The sequence below is a fragment of the Atheta coriaria genome, unplaced genomic scaffold (genome assembly GCF_025399875.1).
Source record: "Atheta coriaria isolate IRGN ID8LTWV9N9 unplaced genomic scaffold, Caltech_Dcor_3.1 hic_scaffold_10_pilon, whole genome shotgun sequence".
Taxonomy (NCBI): domain Eukaryota; kingdom Metazoa; phylum Arthropoda; class Insecta; order Coleoptera; family Staphylinidae; genus Dalotia; species Dalotia coriaria.
This window is the reverse complement of record NW_027045452.1, coordinates 590,128-608,836: the sequence shown is the minus strand read 5'-3', so window position 1 is coordinate 608,836 and position 18,709 is coordinate 590,128. Positions and strand designations below refer to the sequence as shown.

Genomic DNA, 18,709 nt, shown 5'->3' with positions numbered 1-18,709 from the left:
ACCTATAAAAGACGCAGCGAGTCCGGAGAGTTTTAGTTGAGATGTAAAGACTTCAACAAGTGAATTGAACCGGAATCGATTTCACAGTTTCACACTACGTGCGGAAAAATTTTATAGTTAAACTTTTCCCATTTACGAAAATATTTTAGCCATTATGACATTTATTAAATTTCCAAGTAAGATAATTTATTTTGCATTTAACACGCATATATTTTTCTGGGATTTTTTACGACAGCAGCAAAATTTAGCACTTGGTTTTGTCGTTTCATAGAAACGTAAAAAGAAAACCTAAAACCGTACAACCTAAAACGAAGGACGGATAAGCGTGAACAAAAAGAGATGTGTGCGGTTCGGAAAATGGGACCAGGGGTTGTGAAAGCAAAGACGCAATCGCAGGGAACGTTCCTTTTATGATTTCGTTTTTCACAAACGTTCTCTTTTGAGTTTCGCGTGCGTTTGGGTTTTTGGTTTTCGTTCGATTCACAGCGATTCAATACCTTTACAAACTGCACTATTGGATGAAAAAAAACTGTGAGCGCAAAATAGTGAAAATGTTGTGCAATATTGTTAATACTATGGTTATATTATACAATAAACATTTTAAAATGTGATTAATTCACTAACAACACGTTATTGTTTTTGTTAAAAATTTAGTATGAAGAGAATAAAACGGTACAATCACTGGACTAAATTGCCGCCTACTGCATCATCCTCTTTTCACATTCTGCTTCGTTGTTTATGCAAGCAGCACGCGTAGTATTTGTGTACACAACAACGCCTAAACAAATGCAGACGCGACCAGCTGCGCGTGATTCTCTCGTCGTCAACCGCCGCGATACAATTTAAATGGAAATTTTCGTTAATGAGTTTATTAGACGGTATCACGTCAACATACACAGCGCTATCACACACCGACGTATTGATAGCGGCCGGATCGAACGAGTGTGTCTAGCATAATTTCATTGTTTCGTCACGGATACGGTAAGAGGAGCGATAGGCAAATGTTGTATTATCCTATACTCTATACTATACACATTGGTTAGCTGTGTATTCAGTTGCCTAACCAAAACTATAATAATCTGTGACGTTTTTTTTATATTAACTAAATATTTTATTTTGTTTGCAGTTGCAGTAAACAGCCGGATCCGCCTGGGGATTCACTTAGTTCACAAAGGTAAACTCAAAAACATTCAAACTTTAAGTTTAATTCAGACCAATATCTTGTTGTGTGTGTGTGTGTGTGTTTCTAACCAATCTGTTTGACTAACCAACTTACAAATAGCAAACTCAATTATCTACGATGTAGTAAATTTGAAATGCCTGACAGCAATAATTTGACTCGTGATTATATAGATTCAGATCAATCGACTTAGACGTTAGTTCGGAGGTTGTGTACGGCACGCCGCGTGACAAATTTAATTGCAATTCACTATTCACTTGGCGCTTCGCATCGACGACTAACCACGATTGTGAAATTAGTACAAACGATACAAGCGTAACGCAACAAGACATAGTAGACATATATACGCGAGCAATGCAGTTGATATGAATGGAAATTCCGCCTTTGTCACAATGTTATGATTGCTGATGGCGTTGGCGGGTTGTGTAATCAAGTTAGTTCTTTGTATTTGGGTTAAAAGGTCACGGGCGCATACTTTGGGCAAGCGCTGAAGGGAAACACAAAGTTCATTCCACGGGAGGCATCCTGCCTATTTATTTATTAATGTATTTATTTATTTATTTATGAAACATGCCTTGTAAAGTTTTGCTGCTTTTAGTAACAACAGTCACTTAAATTTACAAATAACTTACATTTGTAACAAGAATATTTTTACTTGTTATCCTTAAATCATTAATTTATGATATTTTTAATATCACTTCTATTTTACGGTAATTTTAAGCTAACAAAAGAAAAGAAATAATAAATTCTAATAATGCATCTTAGTGCCATCTCGATTCAAATTAAATATTTATAAGTAAGTATAACTAGCCTTTTCACGCGACTTCGGCCCGGTAGAGTTTAATAAAAATGTAAATCGTTTTTACTCTCTTGTTCTAGACATAGTATGTGTCAATTCTATCAATAAGATTTGCAATTTTATTTTAAAGAAATTAATTATATAAAGAATTGCTTATAATGCACTTCAGTGCGCCATCTCGGATTCAACTCTTCAACTATAACTATTATTGAATCTCAATGCCAACTTTTATCCTATTGAAAAGGACTGTTTTAGGGTTTTCCCGGCAATTATTCAAATTGTTCTTACCATAAAAACTATCCTTGGACTTGAACGAACATTTTAAAACAAGAATTGGCCAAATTGGTTTAGGCGTTGTTGAGTTATGCGCATACCAACAGATTTTGCGATTCATTTTTATATTATAGACTGAATCTTCATATCAACTTTAATCTTTATATTACAACTATCTAGTTAAAATATGACGACAAATTTTAATCAATGTTGTTTTCTATAATCAAAAGTATCCCTATACCAAAATTTATCAAAATTGGTTTAATAGTTTTTGCAAGAAACAAACAAATATTTTCCCATACGAATTTATAATTTTATTTTGAATATTATGAAATGCACCCAAAAAATTTCATCAAAATTGGTCCGGTCGTTTAGAAAAAGTCAGTCATATTCACACGAACACAAAAATCATGTATTAAAAGATATAGTGAGCATTATGTGCTATTATCCTTGTAGTAGTTCTGTAAAGCGAGTGCACTCAGCAATCGAGGCAAACTAGGATAAAGGACAAAGGCGTCCACCAATGAACGCATTAGTCGATCATATTCTGTCCGTCCTGCCCGGTCCCATCTGGTCGTTTTGAGGTTTAGTGAGAAACCCTTGATGTCTCCATGATAACAGCCAGATCAGCGCACAATCACAATCGCACCGTCATCTTCCTAACATTTAAATTCATATTTTCTATTTTGTATTCATGCACCCTGCTATAATTATGGGTTAAATTAATACCTACAATAATAGTCAATTTCGATGACAACCACATTTTAGTGCGGTTTCCAGCAGATACACAATAAATTTGATCGGAGGATATGAGCCTGTTTATTTCAATCGATTGGGTATTGTTTGAACAGCGTGCAGCGTGACTCCAAGCTGTGACTTTTGTGTGGTTGGAATGATATGAGTGAATAGAATAGTGCACAAGCGCAAACATTGAAACAGTGCGAATCAATTGCATAGATCAGGTTCCGACACATCCAAGGTTATATATCGGCAACGTATAAATAAATTCCATTAAAAACAGATTTATTTTTTGTACATTATTTTAATTTGTTTATACTTTTTCAATCAGTCGTGTTGTTCCAGGTTTAATTAAAATTTATTGGATTTCACTCACAGAAGCCACGAATAGAAAACAGTTTTCGTACAAAAACAATTAAATTTATTAAATTAATTTTTAATTTTTTCCATGTCGGCAACAAAAACATGAACTGCGTTAGCATTATTCGCAGAAGCAATCAAACTCCGCAAGCATTTTTTTTCTCAGAAAGTTAACAAGTTAAATTTTATCTCTATTCTTCATTTTAATCTATTACAAACATCTTCAACTTCTATAAACTTTGGAAAGCATACGCTGCTGATATAGCAGATGTTAATTGAACAAGCGCACCTGTTTTCGACGTGGTGGAGATACAATGAACTTTAAATGCTTGCGTGGTGTCTACGTAAACAGCAGTAAATTAAATCGATGCCACGTAAATACAACGCCAAGCGATGTGGACACCGAAATATTGCAGCTGTTCCAATCGAAGAATTCCAAATGTCTACAGCGTCGCATTTTTGGAACAATAACAGTTTACAGTAACAACTCAACTCATATACACTCTGTGTTGAATCTCTTTTATTAGTTGTGATGTTTTTGAGGAAAACAAGATTATATAATCCTGTTGGACACATGGTGTGGTAATGCTTTTAACACTTTTAACGCGTTTTATTGCAAAACATTCTGCCTATTATGAACGCATGAGAGGACACGAGAACGGAAGCGATGGAAGGATCATCGTGGTCGAACAGACGAGCAGACGTTTGAAGCTTTCTAAAAGCTTGGAATATCCTCTCCAACTTCCACTCCTCCGCACTTCACTCCAAAGCGAGTGTATGGGACAAAAACTAAGCACTCGGATAAAAATCCAGAAGACTATTTTAAATTGTTTTTCTGTTGCAATCGCAAAAAATTAAAATAATATACACTTAAGGAGAAAAACTTTATTTTTGAATTTTAATTCAATTTAAAATATTTTTAGATGACTTCAGCAACAATGTTTATTCAAATAAAGTAAGATAAAAGCACGACTTGAAAGATGGAGAGTTTATTGTAGTTCTTACTTTAAATAAACCCCGCAGTCATTTAGCGATGATCGTAAATTCCTCATCGACGCAGGGAAAACAATAAAACTCTTATCGGAATTTAACGCGAATGCGTATTTGTCTGGAAAACTCGTCTCTTTCTACTTTAAAAGAAACCATCGCAAAGAAAAGCATTAGGAACGCAAGCGAATGAAAATAACAGATAAAAGAGGCAAACAAAAAAGTGCTGGCAAAGAAATAAAATGTCACAAATCCGTCAAGACAAGCAAAAACGGCCGTAAATTCGAAGAGGGCAAGTGAAAAAAAAAACATTAAAATGTCAAAAACATCAATGTTAATGACGGTTAAAGTTTTAGAACGACTTTTACGACGACACAATCAATGATTAATGCGTTGATTGGATTGTCGATAATATAAACTCCGATAAAAATTCATTTTTAAATTCATTTATAAAATTCAAGTTTCTTTTGAATTTTATTGATTTTTAGAAATACGACGTAGGCAACCCAACTAACAAAATCAATTTGTCTGTATTTCGATGGATACAAGCTGATCTACAGCTATCCAAACATGTTTAGACATATGCGCTTATAAGTTTAGGTTTATAGCGAAATATCCTTGCGTTTCTATCCCGTTTCACCTTCGCCGTGAAGGATAACAACGGGTGGTAATTTATCCGCAGCGAAACGATTTCATCGTTGGCACTGTTGGCACTATAGCCGCCTTCTTCCTTCTCATTGCCATCATCATGTATATACGTGTCGAGCGTGTCGACTGCTGAGCACAATGGCGGCACGCGCTTCCACCCCCGTGGACGCGCCCGCCTAAGACTTGAGGCGAATATAATAGCTCGGCTGACATTGCCACACGTTGCGAATGTTATGGAAAGTTGTAGAATTTACCGCGAGACTGTGAAATAATTCGCTTCCCAAGGAAACTTCTAAGCTTCAACCGCGCGACGATAAATATAGATAGCTTATCACTTTGGCTTAAATCTTCCAAGGTGACATTCGTGCAAATCAAGCCCTTGGGATACGATAAGATTCTAAACTTGCTTGTAAACTTTCATTTGTTACAGGTGTGTGGTATAAAATATGTAAATTGGGTTGCAAACATTTTGAACTACTTTTTTATTTATTTTTTTGTTTTCTACTTATACACTCTGTATGATCCGTAGTATGCCTCGTGGGTCTTGTGCGCTCTTCTGCCTGTCCCTCGAGATCAATTTCTCGCAATTTATGTACCGAATTCACGAATGCCTGCATTATTCGCGCCCTTCCACCTTGGACAATAAATTTCCATACGGTTTCGACCTTTCTGCGGTCGCAATCATACCGGAGGCTTCCAAAATGAATTTCATAAAAACAACCCTTAGAACCGCCCTTACAAACACAATATTTAAATGTAGAAATATCAAACATCCACTTTTAGCAATACTTGTTAATTAATTTGAAATGAAATGAAAATGGAAATATTTTGATGATTATGATAAAAAATGTACTGCAAATTGGTACAGATGAATAATTCAGTATTTTGTATGTGTGTACCTTAGAGTTTTCAAGAAGTCCTCGCCGAACAACAAACTCACGCTGTACCTGAGCACTCGCGATTTGATTGTCTCGGCTGGGAAAATCGATCGGCTTCAGGGCGTGCTCCTGGTGGACCCCGAATTCGTCGAGGACCGCAAAGTGTACGGACAGATCACTCTGACGTTCAGGTGAGTGACGTGCCAATTCATAATATAATTAAACCTAATATATCCGCTACATTTGGTATTTTTACGTTTTTCTCAACTTGGGAAAAATTGAGGAATTCAAAGAGTCAATAAGTGAAAATTACACGCTGGTCGAGTGTTGGTGAACGCAGGTCGGTTAATAAATTCATCGCCAACATAAATTAGTTGGTAGGCTGACGGCGGGTTGCTCGTGGGCCTGATACTGACTGGCATCGGCGGCGAAGGCGGCAAACGACAGCGGTGACAATCTCCCCGACGTTTATTTTTAGCACGACGCGGCGAGAGAGCGCCGATAATTGAGTTTTGAACCGCTTTGATTCGCCCTACGCACGCGGCGCTACTACATTTTGTTGTACTACCCGCACTACCCTCAGTCATTTTTTTATGGCTTCACACCATTAGGGCATAGCGAAAGTACAATGGAGTTGAAACATGCGAAATGAGACCAGACAAAATTTTTAGGAGAAGACTTTTAATTTCGATAAGATTGTAAAATGCTGAATTATATTGACAAATTATATAACATAGAAATTGATAGCAATATCTTATAACCGATTAATAAAATAACTGTTTAAGCGTTATTTTCAATGCGTTCGATACTTATATAACTTGTGAAACGTTCGTCAACTTGTTGAAAGGGAGTAAAACGTGAATAAATTGCGCATAAATAGATTTCAGCTTCAATTTTAATCGAGTTTCGAGTTATTCATTCGTACATGTGAATTGCAACTACATATCAGTAAAAAGGTTCAACAATTTAATCGTTTAAAATACTATTTTTACATTTTCATCAACATACCTTTTTAATTAAACCATGTTATTTCTTTTTTTACACAAATAACAGATTTAGATATATTTTGGTTCTAAAATATTCGCTGATTATAATAATAAAATATTCTAGTAGAATATTCCTAGCAGTTGCATCTGGCAATTTTCTGAAAATAAAGATCATGAACCGGAACACCCTTAAAAATGATTGGAAATACTTTTGAGTATTTCCTGGCAACTTTGTAGTTAGACCTTTTTTCATACAAACCACTTCGATTATTTTGGCTTCAATTTTCTTTTCATCATTCAACAATTGAAAAAAATTCTCACACATTTTCTATATCACATCATTATATCGAAGAAATTGAGCGTCTCATTCTGCAAACTCAAGTATATCTTTGAAGAAATTATTTAGAATAATATGCACTTTTCAGATATGGTCGTGAGGATGAAGAGGTAATGGGTCTGAAATTCTGCAACGAAGCCGTCATGTGTTTGGCACAACTGTATCCAATAACAATGCCCAGTATGATAGATGAAATCACACCATTGCAGGTAATATTTCTCAACAACGTCTACAATTACATCCATATCCAATAAATTTTTTGATCAATAAATACCTGTCGCATGTTTGTTGTGTAAATACCAGGAACAAAATTCAATTTTATTTTCAATTTGCGTGCACGTAATATGAGTCGGTTTGGTCTAGTTGCATATCTATAACATGCTGGATAGTATTTCGCGGAAGGAAAATATTTTAAGTGAACAGCGTCTTTTCAAACATCTTTCACGTACTTGTTGCTTTATTGTCAGTTGCAAAGCATTAACCTGTGTAAACATGAGCACATGTGCCAGCGCAAGAGTAGCTCACATAAAGGTCTTGATTCTATTGTAAAAGGCAATGAAACGCTAGTCAAAAAACCACCACAAAGTATACAAAGGAACTTGTTGCTAATATTTTGTGCAACCGTTTTACAAAAAGTAAAGGCCAAAGTCAGAAAATGCTTTCGAAGCACATATTTTGATGGCGTATGCTGATCCGGTTCTGGAAGCACACATATAAGATGTTTAAAAATATTTCGAGAATACTCGTACACTTAAAACATCCTTAAGATGTCAAGCTTTCTATTCTCAGAAATGTCTTTCTGCTACCTTTCTAGCTATTTATATAGGTCTAAGCGCTCGAAGATATTCAATGAAATTCCTTTTACAAAAAGTTACGTTTTAAATATTATCTGTGTCCGATTGCTGCTCATATTTTCAAATTTAACCTCGTGCCACCCCCAAAAATGTCATATTTTGCAAATGCATCTTAATTTTCTGGTGTTTTTCGTATATTTATCAACGTTTGGGCATATTTTCTTTAAGTGCCAAGGCAACCTTATCAAGTTTTGTTCAGTAATTCATTGTGCTGTAGAAAAACGAATTTTTATCACGAAACTAGCTTTAACCCGCGACTTCGTTCTGGCAGTGTTTAATAAAAATGTAATTCGTTTTTACTCTTTTGTTCTAGACATATTCGTAGTAAGAGTCAATTCTATCAATAAGATTAGCAATTTTAATTTAAAGAAATTAATTATATAAAGTTTTGTCAATAATGCACTTCAGCGCGCCATCTCGAATTCAACTATTTAACTATAACTATGATTGAATCTCAATGTCAAATTTTATTCTATAGAAAAGAGCTGTTTTGAGGATTTTCCCGGCAATAATTCGAATTTTTCTCACCTTTTAAACCTTCCCAAGACCTCCACGATTAATTCAAGACCAAGATAAGATAAATCCGTTCAGCCGTTCTCGAGTTTTAGCGGGACTAACGAACAGCAATTCATTTTTATATATATAGATTTATTGGGTCACCAAATCTCGACTCCTGAACATATGATTGCTTCTCTATAAGTTCATACTTTCATCGCTTGTTTTAGGCCCTTCAAAGTAACTTTTCGAAACAAAAAGTAACTCATATCTTCCCTTATTGTATATAATATACCAGTATGTTTGCATCCAACACTAAATTATGATAGAATATATCAATATAGTTAGATGGTGCAAACTTTTGAAACTTGGTTAAGAGCCGTGAAAGTTCCGGCAACATGAAAGTGCTAGAATCATCGGCCAGAGTGGCAATTATCATGAGTATCCCAAGCACAACGAGTATACTGCCAATCAAGTGTATAAACCTCATGTTGGTATCGCCTATAACCAGCATGTTTAGCGCGCGTGTTGGGTGTGCTTTAATTGCATCAACGGTTAAATACCCCCTTGTTCGGAATCCATTAAAAGCGTCTGGCCGATCACTAAAACAGTTAAACTACCATCGAGCGCTAATGTTTTATTAGGCAGTTTTTATTGGCAGCTACTTTTTTTGTAGTTTCTACATATAAAGAAAAACTTGCTTTAATTAAGTCATAACACAAGTAATTTTTGAAATTTGCAAAAATTTTACAATTAAATTTATGAATTTGAAAAAGTTTATTCATCAAAACATGCACCAGCGGCCAAAATAATGATTTTATTAATTTTACATGTAAAATTCTATTTTTTTTAACAAATTTCTGTTTAATATCAAACCACTTTTAGTAAAACAGTAAATAAATAATGTCTTCAGCTTATTTAACACAACTTACCTTAAAATAATCCCAGGAAAACATTAAATGTCATAAGTTATTAAAACAGTTTTCGTCCGAACATTTGAAAGCTAAAAGCTTGCAAGTTATTTACGAGACTTGAATACATATCTGAAAATGCATATTCGGCAAATCCAAAGTTGAAGGTCGAATGGTCCCTAGTTCCCCATCACATCACATTATGCATTCTATTTTAACCGACCTCTGAACACTGCATAATGAGAAAATCAATCCACCAGGATATTACTCTTAATAAATAGTTTACGTAATAGCATCCAACCCGAGTAGCATCATTCAATTTTAATAATTTTGATAATGTGCTAATCCGCTAATCCTTCTAAGTCAACACCACAGCAAACCAAGTGGTAGTAGTAATATATACTATTTTGATAGATTAGCACCCGTCAAAGTTTACCATAAACTCAAAGTACTCAAAAAGCTCTACACTTATACAACGTTGCCAACTTTAAGGAGCATCCAGAGTGGATAACTAAGAGTCCTTCAACTTCAACTAGTTTCAAGAACGTGCTCCATACAACCACTCGTCTCGGGAAAACTATGAACAGGAAGTAACCAATAATTGAATTTCCTGCCTTGAATAAGTACATTCAGTTATTTATTGAATTTACATGCAGACATTTGTAAAATACAAGGTAAATCTGAAAAAAAAAGTGCTGGCAGCAATCAAATCAGGATAATAGTCCTCGATGTGCAAAGTGACACTCAAAGATGGCGGTGACGCACTGGGAATCAATACCCCTCGTCGCTCCAACTGATATCGTACCCCGGATACTTCTTCTTGAGTATTTCCACTGTTAATTCATGATCGGCTTTTCCGTATCCCTGCAAAACGACACTCTACAATTAACGATTTAATTAAATCACATCCAGCGCAAATAAATTCCGATACAAATAATTGCAAACCTTAATCTTGAAACCGGATATCTAACAATGGTCGAATCGCAAGCAATTAAAATTAATTTGATTCATTAAAATCAGAGCTTTACGATTTGCTACCTTTTCCTGTTCGTTAACATAAAGGTGGAATTTATATTTATAAATTATGTGTTGCTGTAAAGTTGAATTTGTTTCCACGACGCGCGGTGACAAACGCGCTGCAACAGTCGTAAAGACGAAGAAATTCAATTTCTCCGCGTGGAAAAAGCGCAATACGACATCAAAAAAGAAGTGAATCGAGGCTCAAGAGCATCGTTTGAAAGAAGATTGCGCTTCCGGTGAGCTAGGTAATTTTATCCTTCGGATACTGGACAAGCATGCCAACTCAAGTGTCGACCTCAATGCTTCAACAATTCCAACAGCAGCAAATACATCCGGCAACTATTTGCCGCTAATTAAATTAACTAAAGTTTATCTTAAAAGTACAACTTGCTAGTAAAACAATTAAATGAAACATAATTTAAGGGGGTATTCTAGTCTAGAGGCATGCATTTCATGTGATTTTTGAAAGGCCGTAAAAAAATCAATTAATATTTTTACTATCCATTTTTTTAACACTTATTTATTAATGTTTTGAGAATACAAAAAAAATAAAAATTGAAAAAAGTTCAAAATTTTAAATTCCAGCAGGTGATGAAGTGGGGGGTCCCAAAAAATTGGCACGTGACCGTACCCATGATTTTAGCCCTCCAAGTGATGTGAAATGAAAAAAAAAAAAGATTATTAATCTAGAATAATGTCGCAATCATATGAACTACGGACAAGTGAAAAAAAATTTTTTCACAAAATGGCGACTGTTTGAAAAAAAAAGTGATTTTTTTACCCTTATTTTTTGATATTCTAGGTTTTTTTTGGAATATTTAAAATCGGAATTTGGGGATAAGCGCAGTTCATTTTAAAGAAAAGTCTATAAAGAAGACTCTGTAAAAATTTCAAGTAAATCGGTTCAGTAGAAGTTGAGAAATCGTGGGTACCGTCTCGAAAAATACAGTTTCGAGAAAAACACGTTTAAAGTTTCGCGTCAAGCCGAACCACTTTGGATGCCGCGTCACCAAAACGGCTATATCTCGGAAAATAATTTAAATTTTGAAAAATCCTCTTGTACACGTATTCTTGAATAGTTAAACTTTGAAAATATCAAAAAAAAATCGATTTTTTGAAACCTCTAGAATAGAATACCCCGTTAATTACTTTTAAATTTAACCGTTACGGAAATTTATTAATTAATTCCGTTTAGTATAAAATTTTTATGAAATACCTGAGAATATCCATAGACTTTGATCATCTTCACATCTGGATCGTGTTGAATACGCCCACCGCCTTGAACTTTGGTCTTAAAGTTCTGAATCTGGCCTTCTTTTTTCAGTCTCTTCAGATCGTCGTTGAACTTGTCGTTAATGTCGGCTGAAAGAGAATCAAAAATAATAATGAATTTCGTTTCACATCAGGCTTCATGCAAAATTCATAAACAATTTTCAATCCGCCTTAATGCGCATCAATGGACGCACAATCCCCCCATTTGCGATTGGTCGCCAGCAATGGCAACTGCGTAATGCCATTCAAATATTAATTAATTTCCGGAAACCGTATAAATTCAGCACCCACGCAAAAACAAGCAAATAACAATCGCAAAGTTGGTAAATAAAATAAAAGGAAGACGAGTGTTGAGTTATGAAAAATATACTTAACAAATTTTAAATAATAATAAAATTTAGATTTTTTTTGTAATAAAGATTTGCTCATATTGTAAGGGATTTGAATCAGCTTGATATTAAAATTAAATCATTTCAAGCTTAAGAAAAAGTTGGTTTGCACAAAGTTTGCGAGCCATAAACTCAGAACAAAGAAATATTATTCTGTAGACATGAGAAAAAAAGTTAAACAAAGTACAGGCAACAAATTTCATTTTAAGTTGAACAAAAATAAGTTAATTTAAAAGTATAAATTTAAAACAAGACACATTCGAAAAATACAGCAACACTAAATTATATTGTCATACTCAGTAAAGGAAAAATATTTTCATATTTAATGCGGGTGAATTTCCAATTCTCGCAAATTTTAATCCGTCATGTTTCCCGTCTACGTGTACGCATTATGTTTCCGAAAAATTCTTGTTGTGGTTTCGCAACCAGAAAAAATAACGCAAACAACAAAAGCCCGAAAATATGAAATTATGCTGCGCCTAAATTTCGAATTTCGGCCAAAGGCTGAAGAACGTGGGAAAACAACGGCAATACAGGCAGCAGGAAAAGAGAAAACGCTATGTGCCAGAGGGTGTAAAGCGTACACACTCTGCCGACACGAAACCACCCTCTCTAGCCCGGAGGTTTTCCATGCACACACACACACAGCGCGTGTCGTCAACACCGAATAATCAAACCCCGGCTGATACAAACACGCAAAATGCAAACGCAAAGGTTCATTAGGGGTGCGATGAACCCAATACTTTTTTGATGGTTTTGATCAGTTTCGGTGGATAAATTATTAAAGCATAATAAAGATCACATAAGTTGTAGGTTTTTTTGGTGGTTTGGTGGTTCATATAATGTGTGCGCAGGCCTAGAAGTCGTTTTTGGCTGTTTTGTTCGCTTTGTGTCTCCGTCGTCGTTGCTCGTAAGCTAGAGAGTTTAATAAAGCGCGTTAATTGGCAATATTTGATGCAATTTCCTCCCCTGGCATTATGCCATGACAGTCTTCTTCGAGGGTGGAAATACGCCAACCAGCGTGATGACTTTGTCACTGTGTCATTTAGCAGGAAACCTGTTTTACATCACATAAACGAAAAAAAGTGCTAAAAATACACAATCACGTATGGTACGACTGGAGTAGTACATCAAAAAAATTATACAACTTAATTTAATTTAGAAATAAAAAATAATGCAGTAAAGTTACTTTGTAAATATACAAAAATAAACTCGATTACTGTATTACCGTCGTCGAGATTCTACTCGTACCAAACATGGACGACGATTGACGTCAATGGTACACAGTTTCACCCCCCGCACGCAAGTGTATTACCACCTGCTCGCTACGCTAATTTTTTTACGGCTCACTTGCACGCACACCCTCGTAATTGATTTGAAATTAAAATCCTGATTCGCAACTGTCGTCATGCGATTGCTGGCCTTGTAAAAGCATGTAAAATATACTACGGAAACAAATGACCTGCAATATTGCTTCATTTTCAACAAATTTCAAATTAACCATCACGGTATGACGCATTCGTAGGTATACATAGCTGGTATCAATAAATTTTCAATTACACCATCGAGTGCGCTTCGCACGCCTCGCCTTGACCCGCATCATGATCGCGATGTGCCACACCCTCCCACCTACCCCTTTTATTACATATTGCGGCCGGACAAAGTTCGTGACATTCGCTACCGGTAAACGCGCGGCCATGTTGCGGTGTAATGCATCGTGGGTACATTGAAACAAATGTTGTGTCATATACGTTGGTTCAAACACAGGTGGGCCAAAGCCTGGCTCAAGCCAAATTCACAGGTTAAACTCTACTTCAGCAACTACCTAAATGTTAGCTGGGATAATCCCCGCCTATGTACGCCAACAACATGTGAGCGCACAATAAGCTGTATGTGCATTATTCCTCTGCACGTCGCGTTGCAAATTGCGACCCGCAGGAAAATCGGATACAAAACTTGCTTATAAACTGAAAATATCCAAACTTAACGTGTGCAGATTAAAAGTTGAATGTAATATTATAGTTTCAAGCACTTTAATAACTTTTGCAAAACATTGAAACTTGAATACTGCGGCGAAATCTAAAATTGATAATATGCTAAAGTATTCCTTTCTCACAAAGTGAGAATTGAATACATTTGACATGCAAATACCCCCAAATTAATTCTGAAAACAAAACGGCTTCTAAACAAATTCCGCTTGAGTTGGAAACTGACAGAAAGCCTTCGGTCTTGATTCTCATGACCGAAAATACCACTTATTGATTTGAAAGCTACCCCAAAGACTGCAAGAAGACATGATTCCATTTACGGTACGTGCGTTCGATCGACCTGCTCGTCCTTCACGCTCCTCATCCCGTTCCCTTCAATTTCGCATTCGCCTTGCCAAGTTTCGCCCTCGGGGGCCAAACTCAGCACACACCCACCTGACAAATGTATGATCTGAGCGGAAAATGGTTTTATATAGAAAAACGCACCAAAACGAACAAGGAAAAAAAGCAAACAGATAAGATGTTTGTCATTCAGCTTACTCCAAATATCCAGATTCATAATTTTTGCAAAAAAAAATGCTTGTTTTCGAGGTCGCTAAAATTAGAAGCATCAATTATTCGTAAATCTCGTATTTCTGGGATCTCGCTGAGTGGCGAAAAGCACTTAATAGACTCTGATTTATGAGCTAAATTAAACGGACGCCTTGCTCTACGACTTCTAATAACGACCTCCGAACACAAATTTCTATGTCTCCCAGTGAGATGAAAACATTTAACATTTTCTGACACCACTTCTCTTCATGTCTACATTTAGTTGTAGACGTCACAGTTGCCGTTCGTGGTCGGTACTCAACGTTTTTGCGTTTTCTTACCCCTTTCTATTTTCCGACGCACAAGAAACTTTAAACTTTACGCATTAGACATCTTACAGCTTTGCTTCTTAATTGCACGTAGCAAGAAGAGAAGCAACGCTGGAACATGTTCAAACATTGGAATATGAGCAAGAATAAGAACACAATGGCACAGGCAAAAACAAGGACGACATCCGAAGTAACATATGAATAGACCGATAAAGACAGGAGACCCAAGGAAAGCACGGCCGTAATGACTATAAATTTGCAGGAAACTTTAGAAACACGCTTGCAAAAGATAATAACTCAAAGATTCAAAATGAGCTTTGCGTAAAGTAGGTGTTAAAGTTACAAAATGCATGATTTCTAAATTGCTACCAGTGTGAAATGTGATTATAACTTTGGAAATTTTTAGAAAACACAAAAAATATTCATCTCACCTTAATTTTTGTTGTCAGTTTCTTTGCTAGGGCAAAGAAGCAAGAAATGCACGCAAGAAACGTAATTTATTTTCAAATTACCGTGTCTTGCCTCGCACGTCTTACAACTGACAAACTCACGTGAATACACAATACCCTTTGGACTCGACACCTCAAGTCCTCATCAAATAATAATATGATACATAAAACACATGATGGTGATGTACATGCATGAAAATTCATGACTCTGGCATTAGCATTAACAAATTACCGTCGCATCGAGTTTCGGCATAAAAAATTATCTTTCAAAACATTTGACGTATTTTTTTCTAACGCAAAAATGTTGGAGTATATACAAAGCGTGGAATATTTTTAACATTTTAACAAGTGACATTGTTCATCCAGCACATAACCTGTCTGTTATAGCGATATTTTTATGATTGATGAGGCGGCACAGTCTGTTTTACACAAACGCTGCTTCTGGTCTCTCTCCTTTTATTTTTTTCGTATTGTGTTTTTTTTTCGTAAATATCCAGTTACGATCTGAAAGTGTGTTGGCATCACAAGTATTGCTATCGAATTCAGACAGAAAAAAATGTTTCTATGGCTTTGTAAAATTTATTTTACAAGAGTACAATTGTTTTGTTTCCATTAATTAGGTGAAAAAAATTACAATTTATAAATATATACAAACCATGCTCATTTTTTTATACCTATAATATAAAAATGAATCGCAAAATGTGTTGGTAAGCGCATAACTCAACAATGCGTAGACCAATTTGGCCAATTCTTTTTTTAAAATGTTCGTTAAAGTCCAAGGAGGGTTTTTACGGCGAGAAAATTTGTAATAATTGCAGGGAAAACCCTAAAAACAGCCCTTTTCTATAAGATAAAAGATGGAATTGAGATTCAAACATAGTTATAGTTAAATAGTTGAATCCGAGATGCCGCGCTGAAGTGCATTATTAGCAATTCTTTCTATAATTAAATTCTTTAAAATAAAATTGCGAATCATATTGATAGAATTGATACATACTATGTTTAGAACAAGAAAGTAAAAACGAATTACATTTTTATTAAACTCTACCAGGACGAAGTCACGGACAAAAGCTAGTTAAGAATAATTTATTGCAGTATTGAGCCCATTGAGCGGAGGTGTCAATTTGAAATTATTTTAGAACTAGCTTTAACCCGCGGCTTCGCTCGCGAATATCTAAAATAATGAAGTTGCTTCCGTACGCGTCTGTAGTCACAGAAGAAGTAACAATGAAGTAGAATGGCGGGAAGTTTAAAATGGCTGAAAGTATAGTCTATGGAAGTATAGTGTACAGTCTCCATAGTGTAGTCAATTGGATTTGATGTTGACGTAGCTGTCGGTAATACAGTGTGATAATACAGTGTGATGGTACTATAGTACTTAGGTTTGAGCTTCATTGCTGGAATGCTAGATGGCGTTAAAGTAGTCAATTAGCCAGATGCAGAGGTATTATTGGCTAAACAATTTGTTTATTTTATTTAAAAAATAATTTTTTTTATTAAATAAAAAGTAGCCTATAACCTTTCGGGGACCACTAAGAATATGTGTACAAATTTTCATAATGATCTGTTAAGTAGTTTTTGCGTGAAAGTGTAACAAACATCAGGACATACGCATTTATAATATTAGTAAGGATGTGATTTAAACAATTAAAGTAGTCAACTATACTTGATTGATAAATCATCACTTATTGTATCAAATTGATACAACCATCTAATTAATAATAACTTCAAATGTAATACATTAGAACACATAACAACCATTAAAATGTCAGGTGGAAATTGAAGTTGATTTTTAGATATCTACCCACGATACATCTCCTAACGATACTTTTCCGTACCACGTCTACTCCAACTCCTACTCCTACTCCTACATTCAACATCATTCAACACCCAAGCAGCTATGTTACCTATCATAAACAGGATACGGTTTTAGAATGATGGATGCAGGATATAGGATATAGATGGTAGCATGCAAAGGGAGGATGATGCATGGCTTGAATCGAATGTCGCGGCCGTATCGGATTGTTTTGTGCGCGCTAATCGGCTTTTCGTGTTGCGCCTCGGAACTTTCTCGTCTCAATGCCTCCAGCAACTGTTCGGATAACCTTCCTACACGGTCACGTTGACTTTACATCAACTCGTACATCTAGCATTCATATCAGCACTTCCGCACACCACCAAAGTGTAGCTACAAATTCCTAGCTTGTTACCGCACAGCATTGAATTGTTTCGTTTGTTGCAGGAAGCGCTAATGAAGCGCCTCGGCCCGAATGCGTATCCCTTTTGCATGGAGATCACTCCGCTGGCACCTCCAAGCGTCCAACTGGTGCCAGCGAAGGAGTACAATGGGGCGCCTATTGGTACCAGCTACGATATACGTGCATATGTCGGTGAGTATCAAATTAATCAAATTCGGAGTACATCTATTAGTTAATTAATTAATTCATATGAAATTAACACTGTTTATCGCAATATTAAAAAATTCTAATGCATCGGATGCAATTTCGACATAAACGTAAGCTAATATCCGATAGGTGGCGCATGTTCAATAGTACTGTAGTGGTATAACCGTCCAAACATTACTATAATTTAAAAGAAATTATAACTGACGTCCAATTTATCATTTAGTAATCTCTCAACAAAAATCCCATATTTCCTATTAAAACATACTTATGAAAACACGTAAACAACCTGCACTGCGTGCAAGCTTACCAAGGTTCCCGGCAAAAACAAACGGGATTTAAGCGGAATTAATTCGCGAAGCGCTGCGTCATCAACATGATCAAAAATGAATTAATTCGCCCGAAAACAGAGCCCGAAATTGGGTATTTTAATTGAAATTGCCGATAAACTTAATACACGTTATCAAAACACTATACCCCACGCAAATATTAAAATAACAACATATTACGAAAAAATGTGTGTTACCCAACAAATTGCGACGTGCACTTGTTGTTGGGTATGCAAGGTATGAAGGGATAAAATGCTCCATCACATCCGCCCGCCTAATTTGATTAAAACGCACCCGCAGGGACCGCGCGAGACAGTTTTGCGTAACTTTTCGTGCTCGCTCGCAATTTGCTCAAAAACATTTCGCCGTCGGCCTTCCTTCGTGCCCTCGGGTACTGGTTGACTTTTTTATTTTGGGTAGAGATAAATCCTAATTAGATACCGCCCGACACAATTACATCACATGCTACGGATGTCCTGAGACCCAAGGGCTAATAAAGCAACAGATTGTAATATTTTTTATTATATATCCCTAAATAATGAAGATTTAAAAAA

General features: G+C 35.8%; 2 protein-coding genes across 5 annotated transcripts in view; one reads left to right on the top strand and one right to left on the bottom strand.

Moving 5' to 3' along the window:
* Positions 1-18,709, top strand: part of LOC135801511 (phosrestin-2-like) — a 47,572-nt gene that overhangs the window by 16,407 nt on the left and 12,456 nt on the right. For all 3 annotated transcript variants that reach the window (XR_010550380.1, XR_010550379.1, XM_065315031.1), the window contains exons 3-6: positions 1,127-1,174; positions 5,890-6,054; positions 7,275-7,395; positions 17,667-17,814. Coding sequence is in view for 1 of the 3 variants with exons in the window: in XM_065315031.1 (XP_065171103.1) it covers positions 1,127-1,174; positions 5,890-6,054; positions 7,275-7,395; positions 17,667-17,814 (482 nt within the window). In the remaining 2 variants the exon portion in view is untranslated. The remainder of the gene's footprint in view (positions 1-1,126; positions 1,175-5,889; positions 6,055-7,274; positions 7,396-17,666; positions 17,815-18,709) is intronic.
* The window catches only part of LOC135801513 (14 kDa phosphohistidine phosphatase-like), a 21,857-nt gene continuing 13,209 nt past the window's right edge, over positions 10,062-18,709 (bottom strand). For both annotated transcript variants that reach the window (XM_065315035.1, XM_065315034.1), the window contains exons 3-4: positions 11,683-11,828; positions 10,062-10,310 (exon numbers count right to left, since the gene is read on the bottom strand). In XM_065315035.1, coding sequence (XP_065171107.1) covers positions 10,218-10,310; positions 11,683-11,828 — 239 coding nt within the window. In that variant the 3' untranslated portion in view covers positions 10,062-10,217. The remainder of the gene's footprint in view (positions 10,311-11,682; positions 11,829-18,709) is intronic.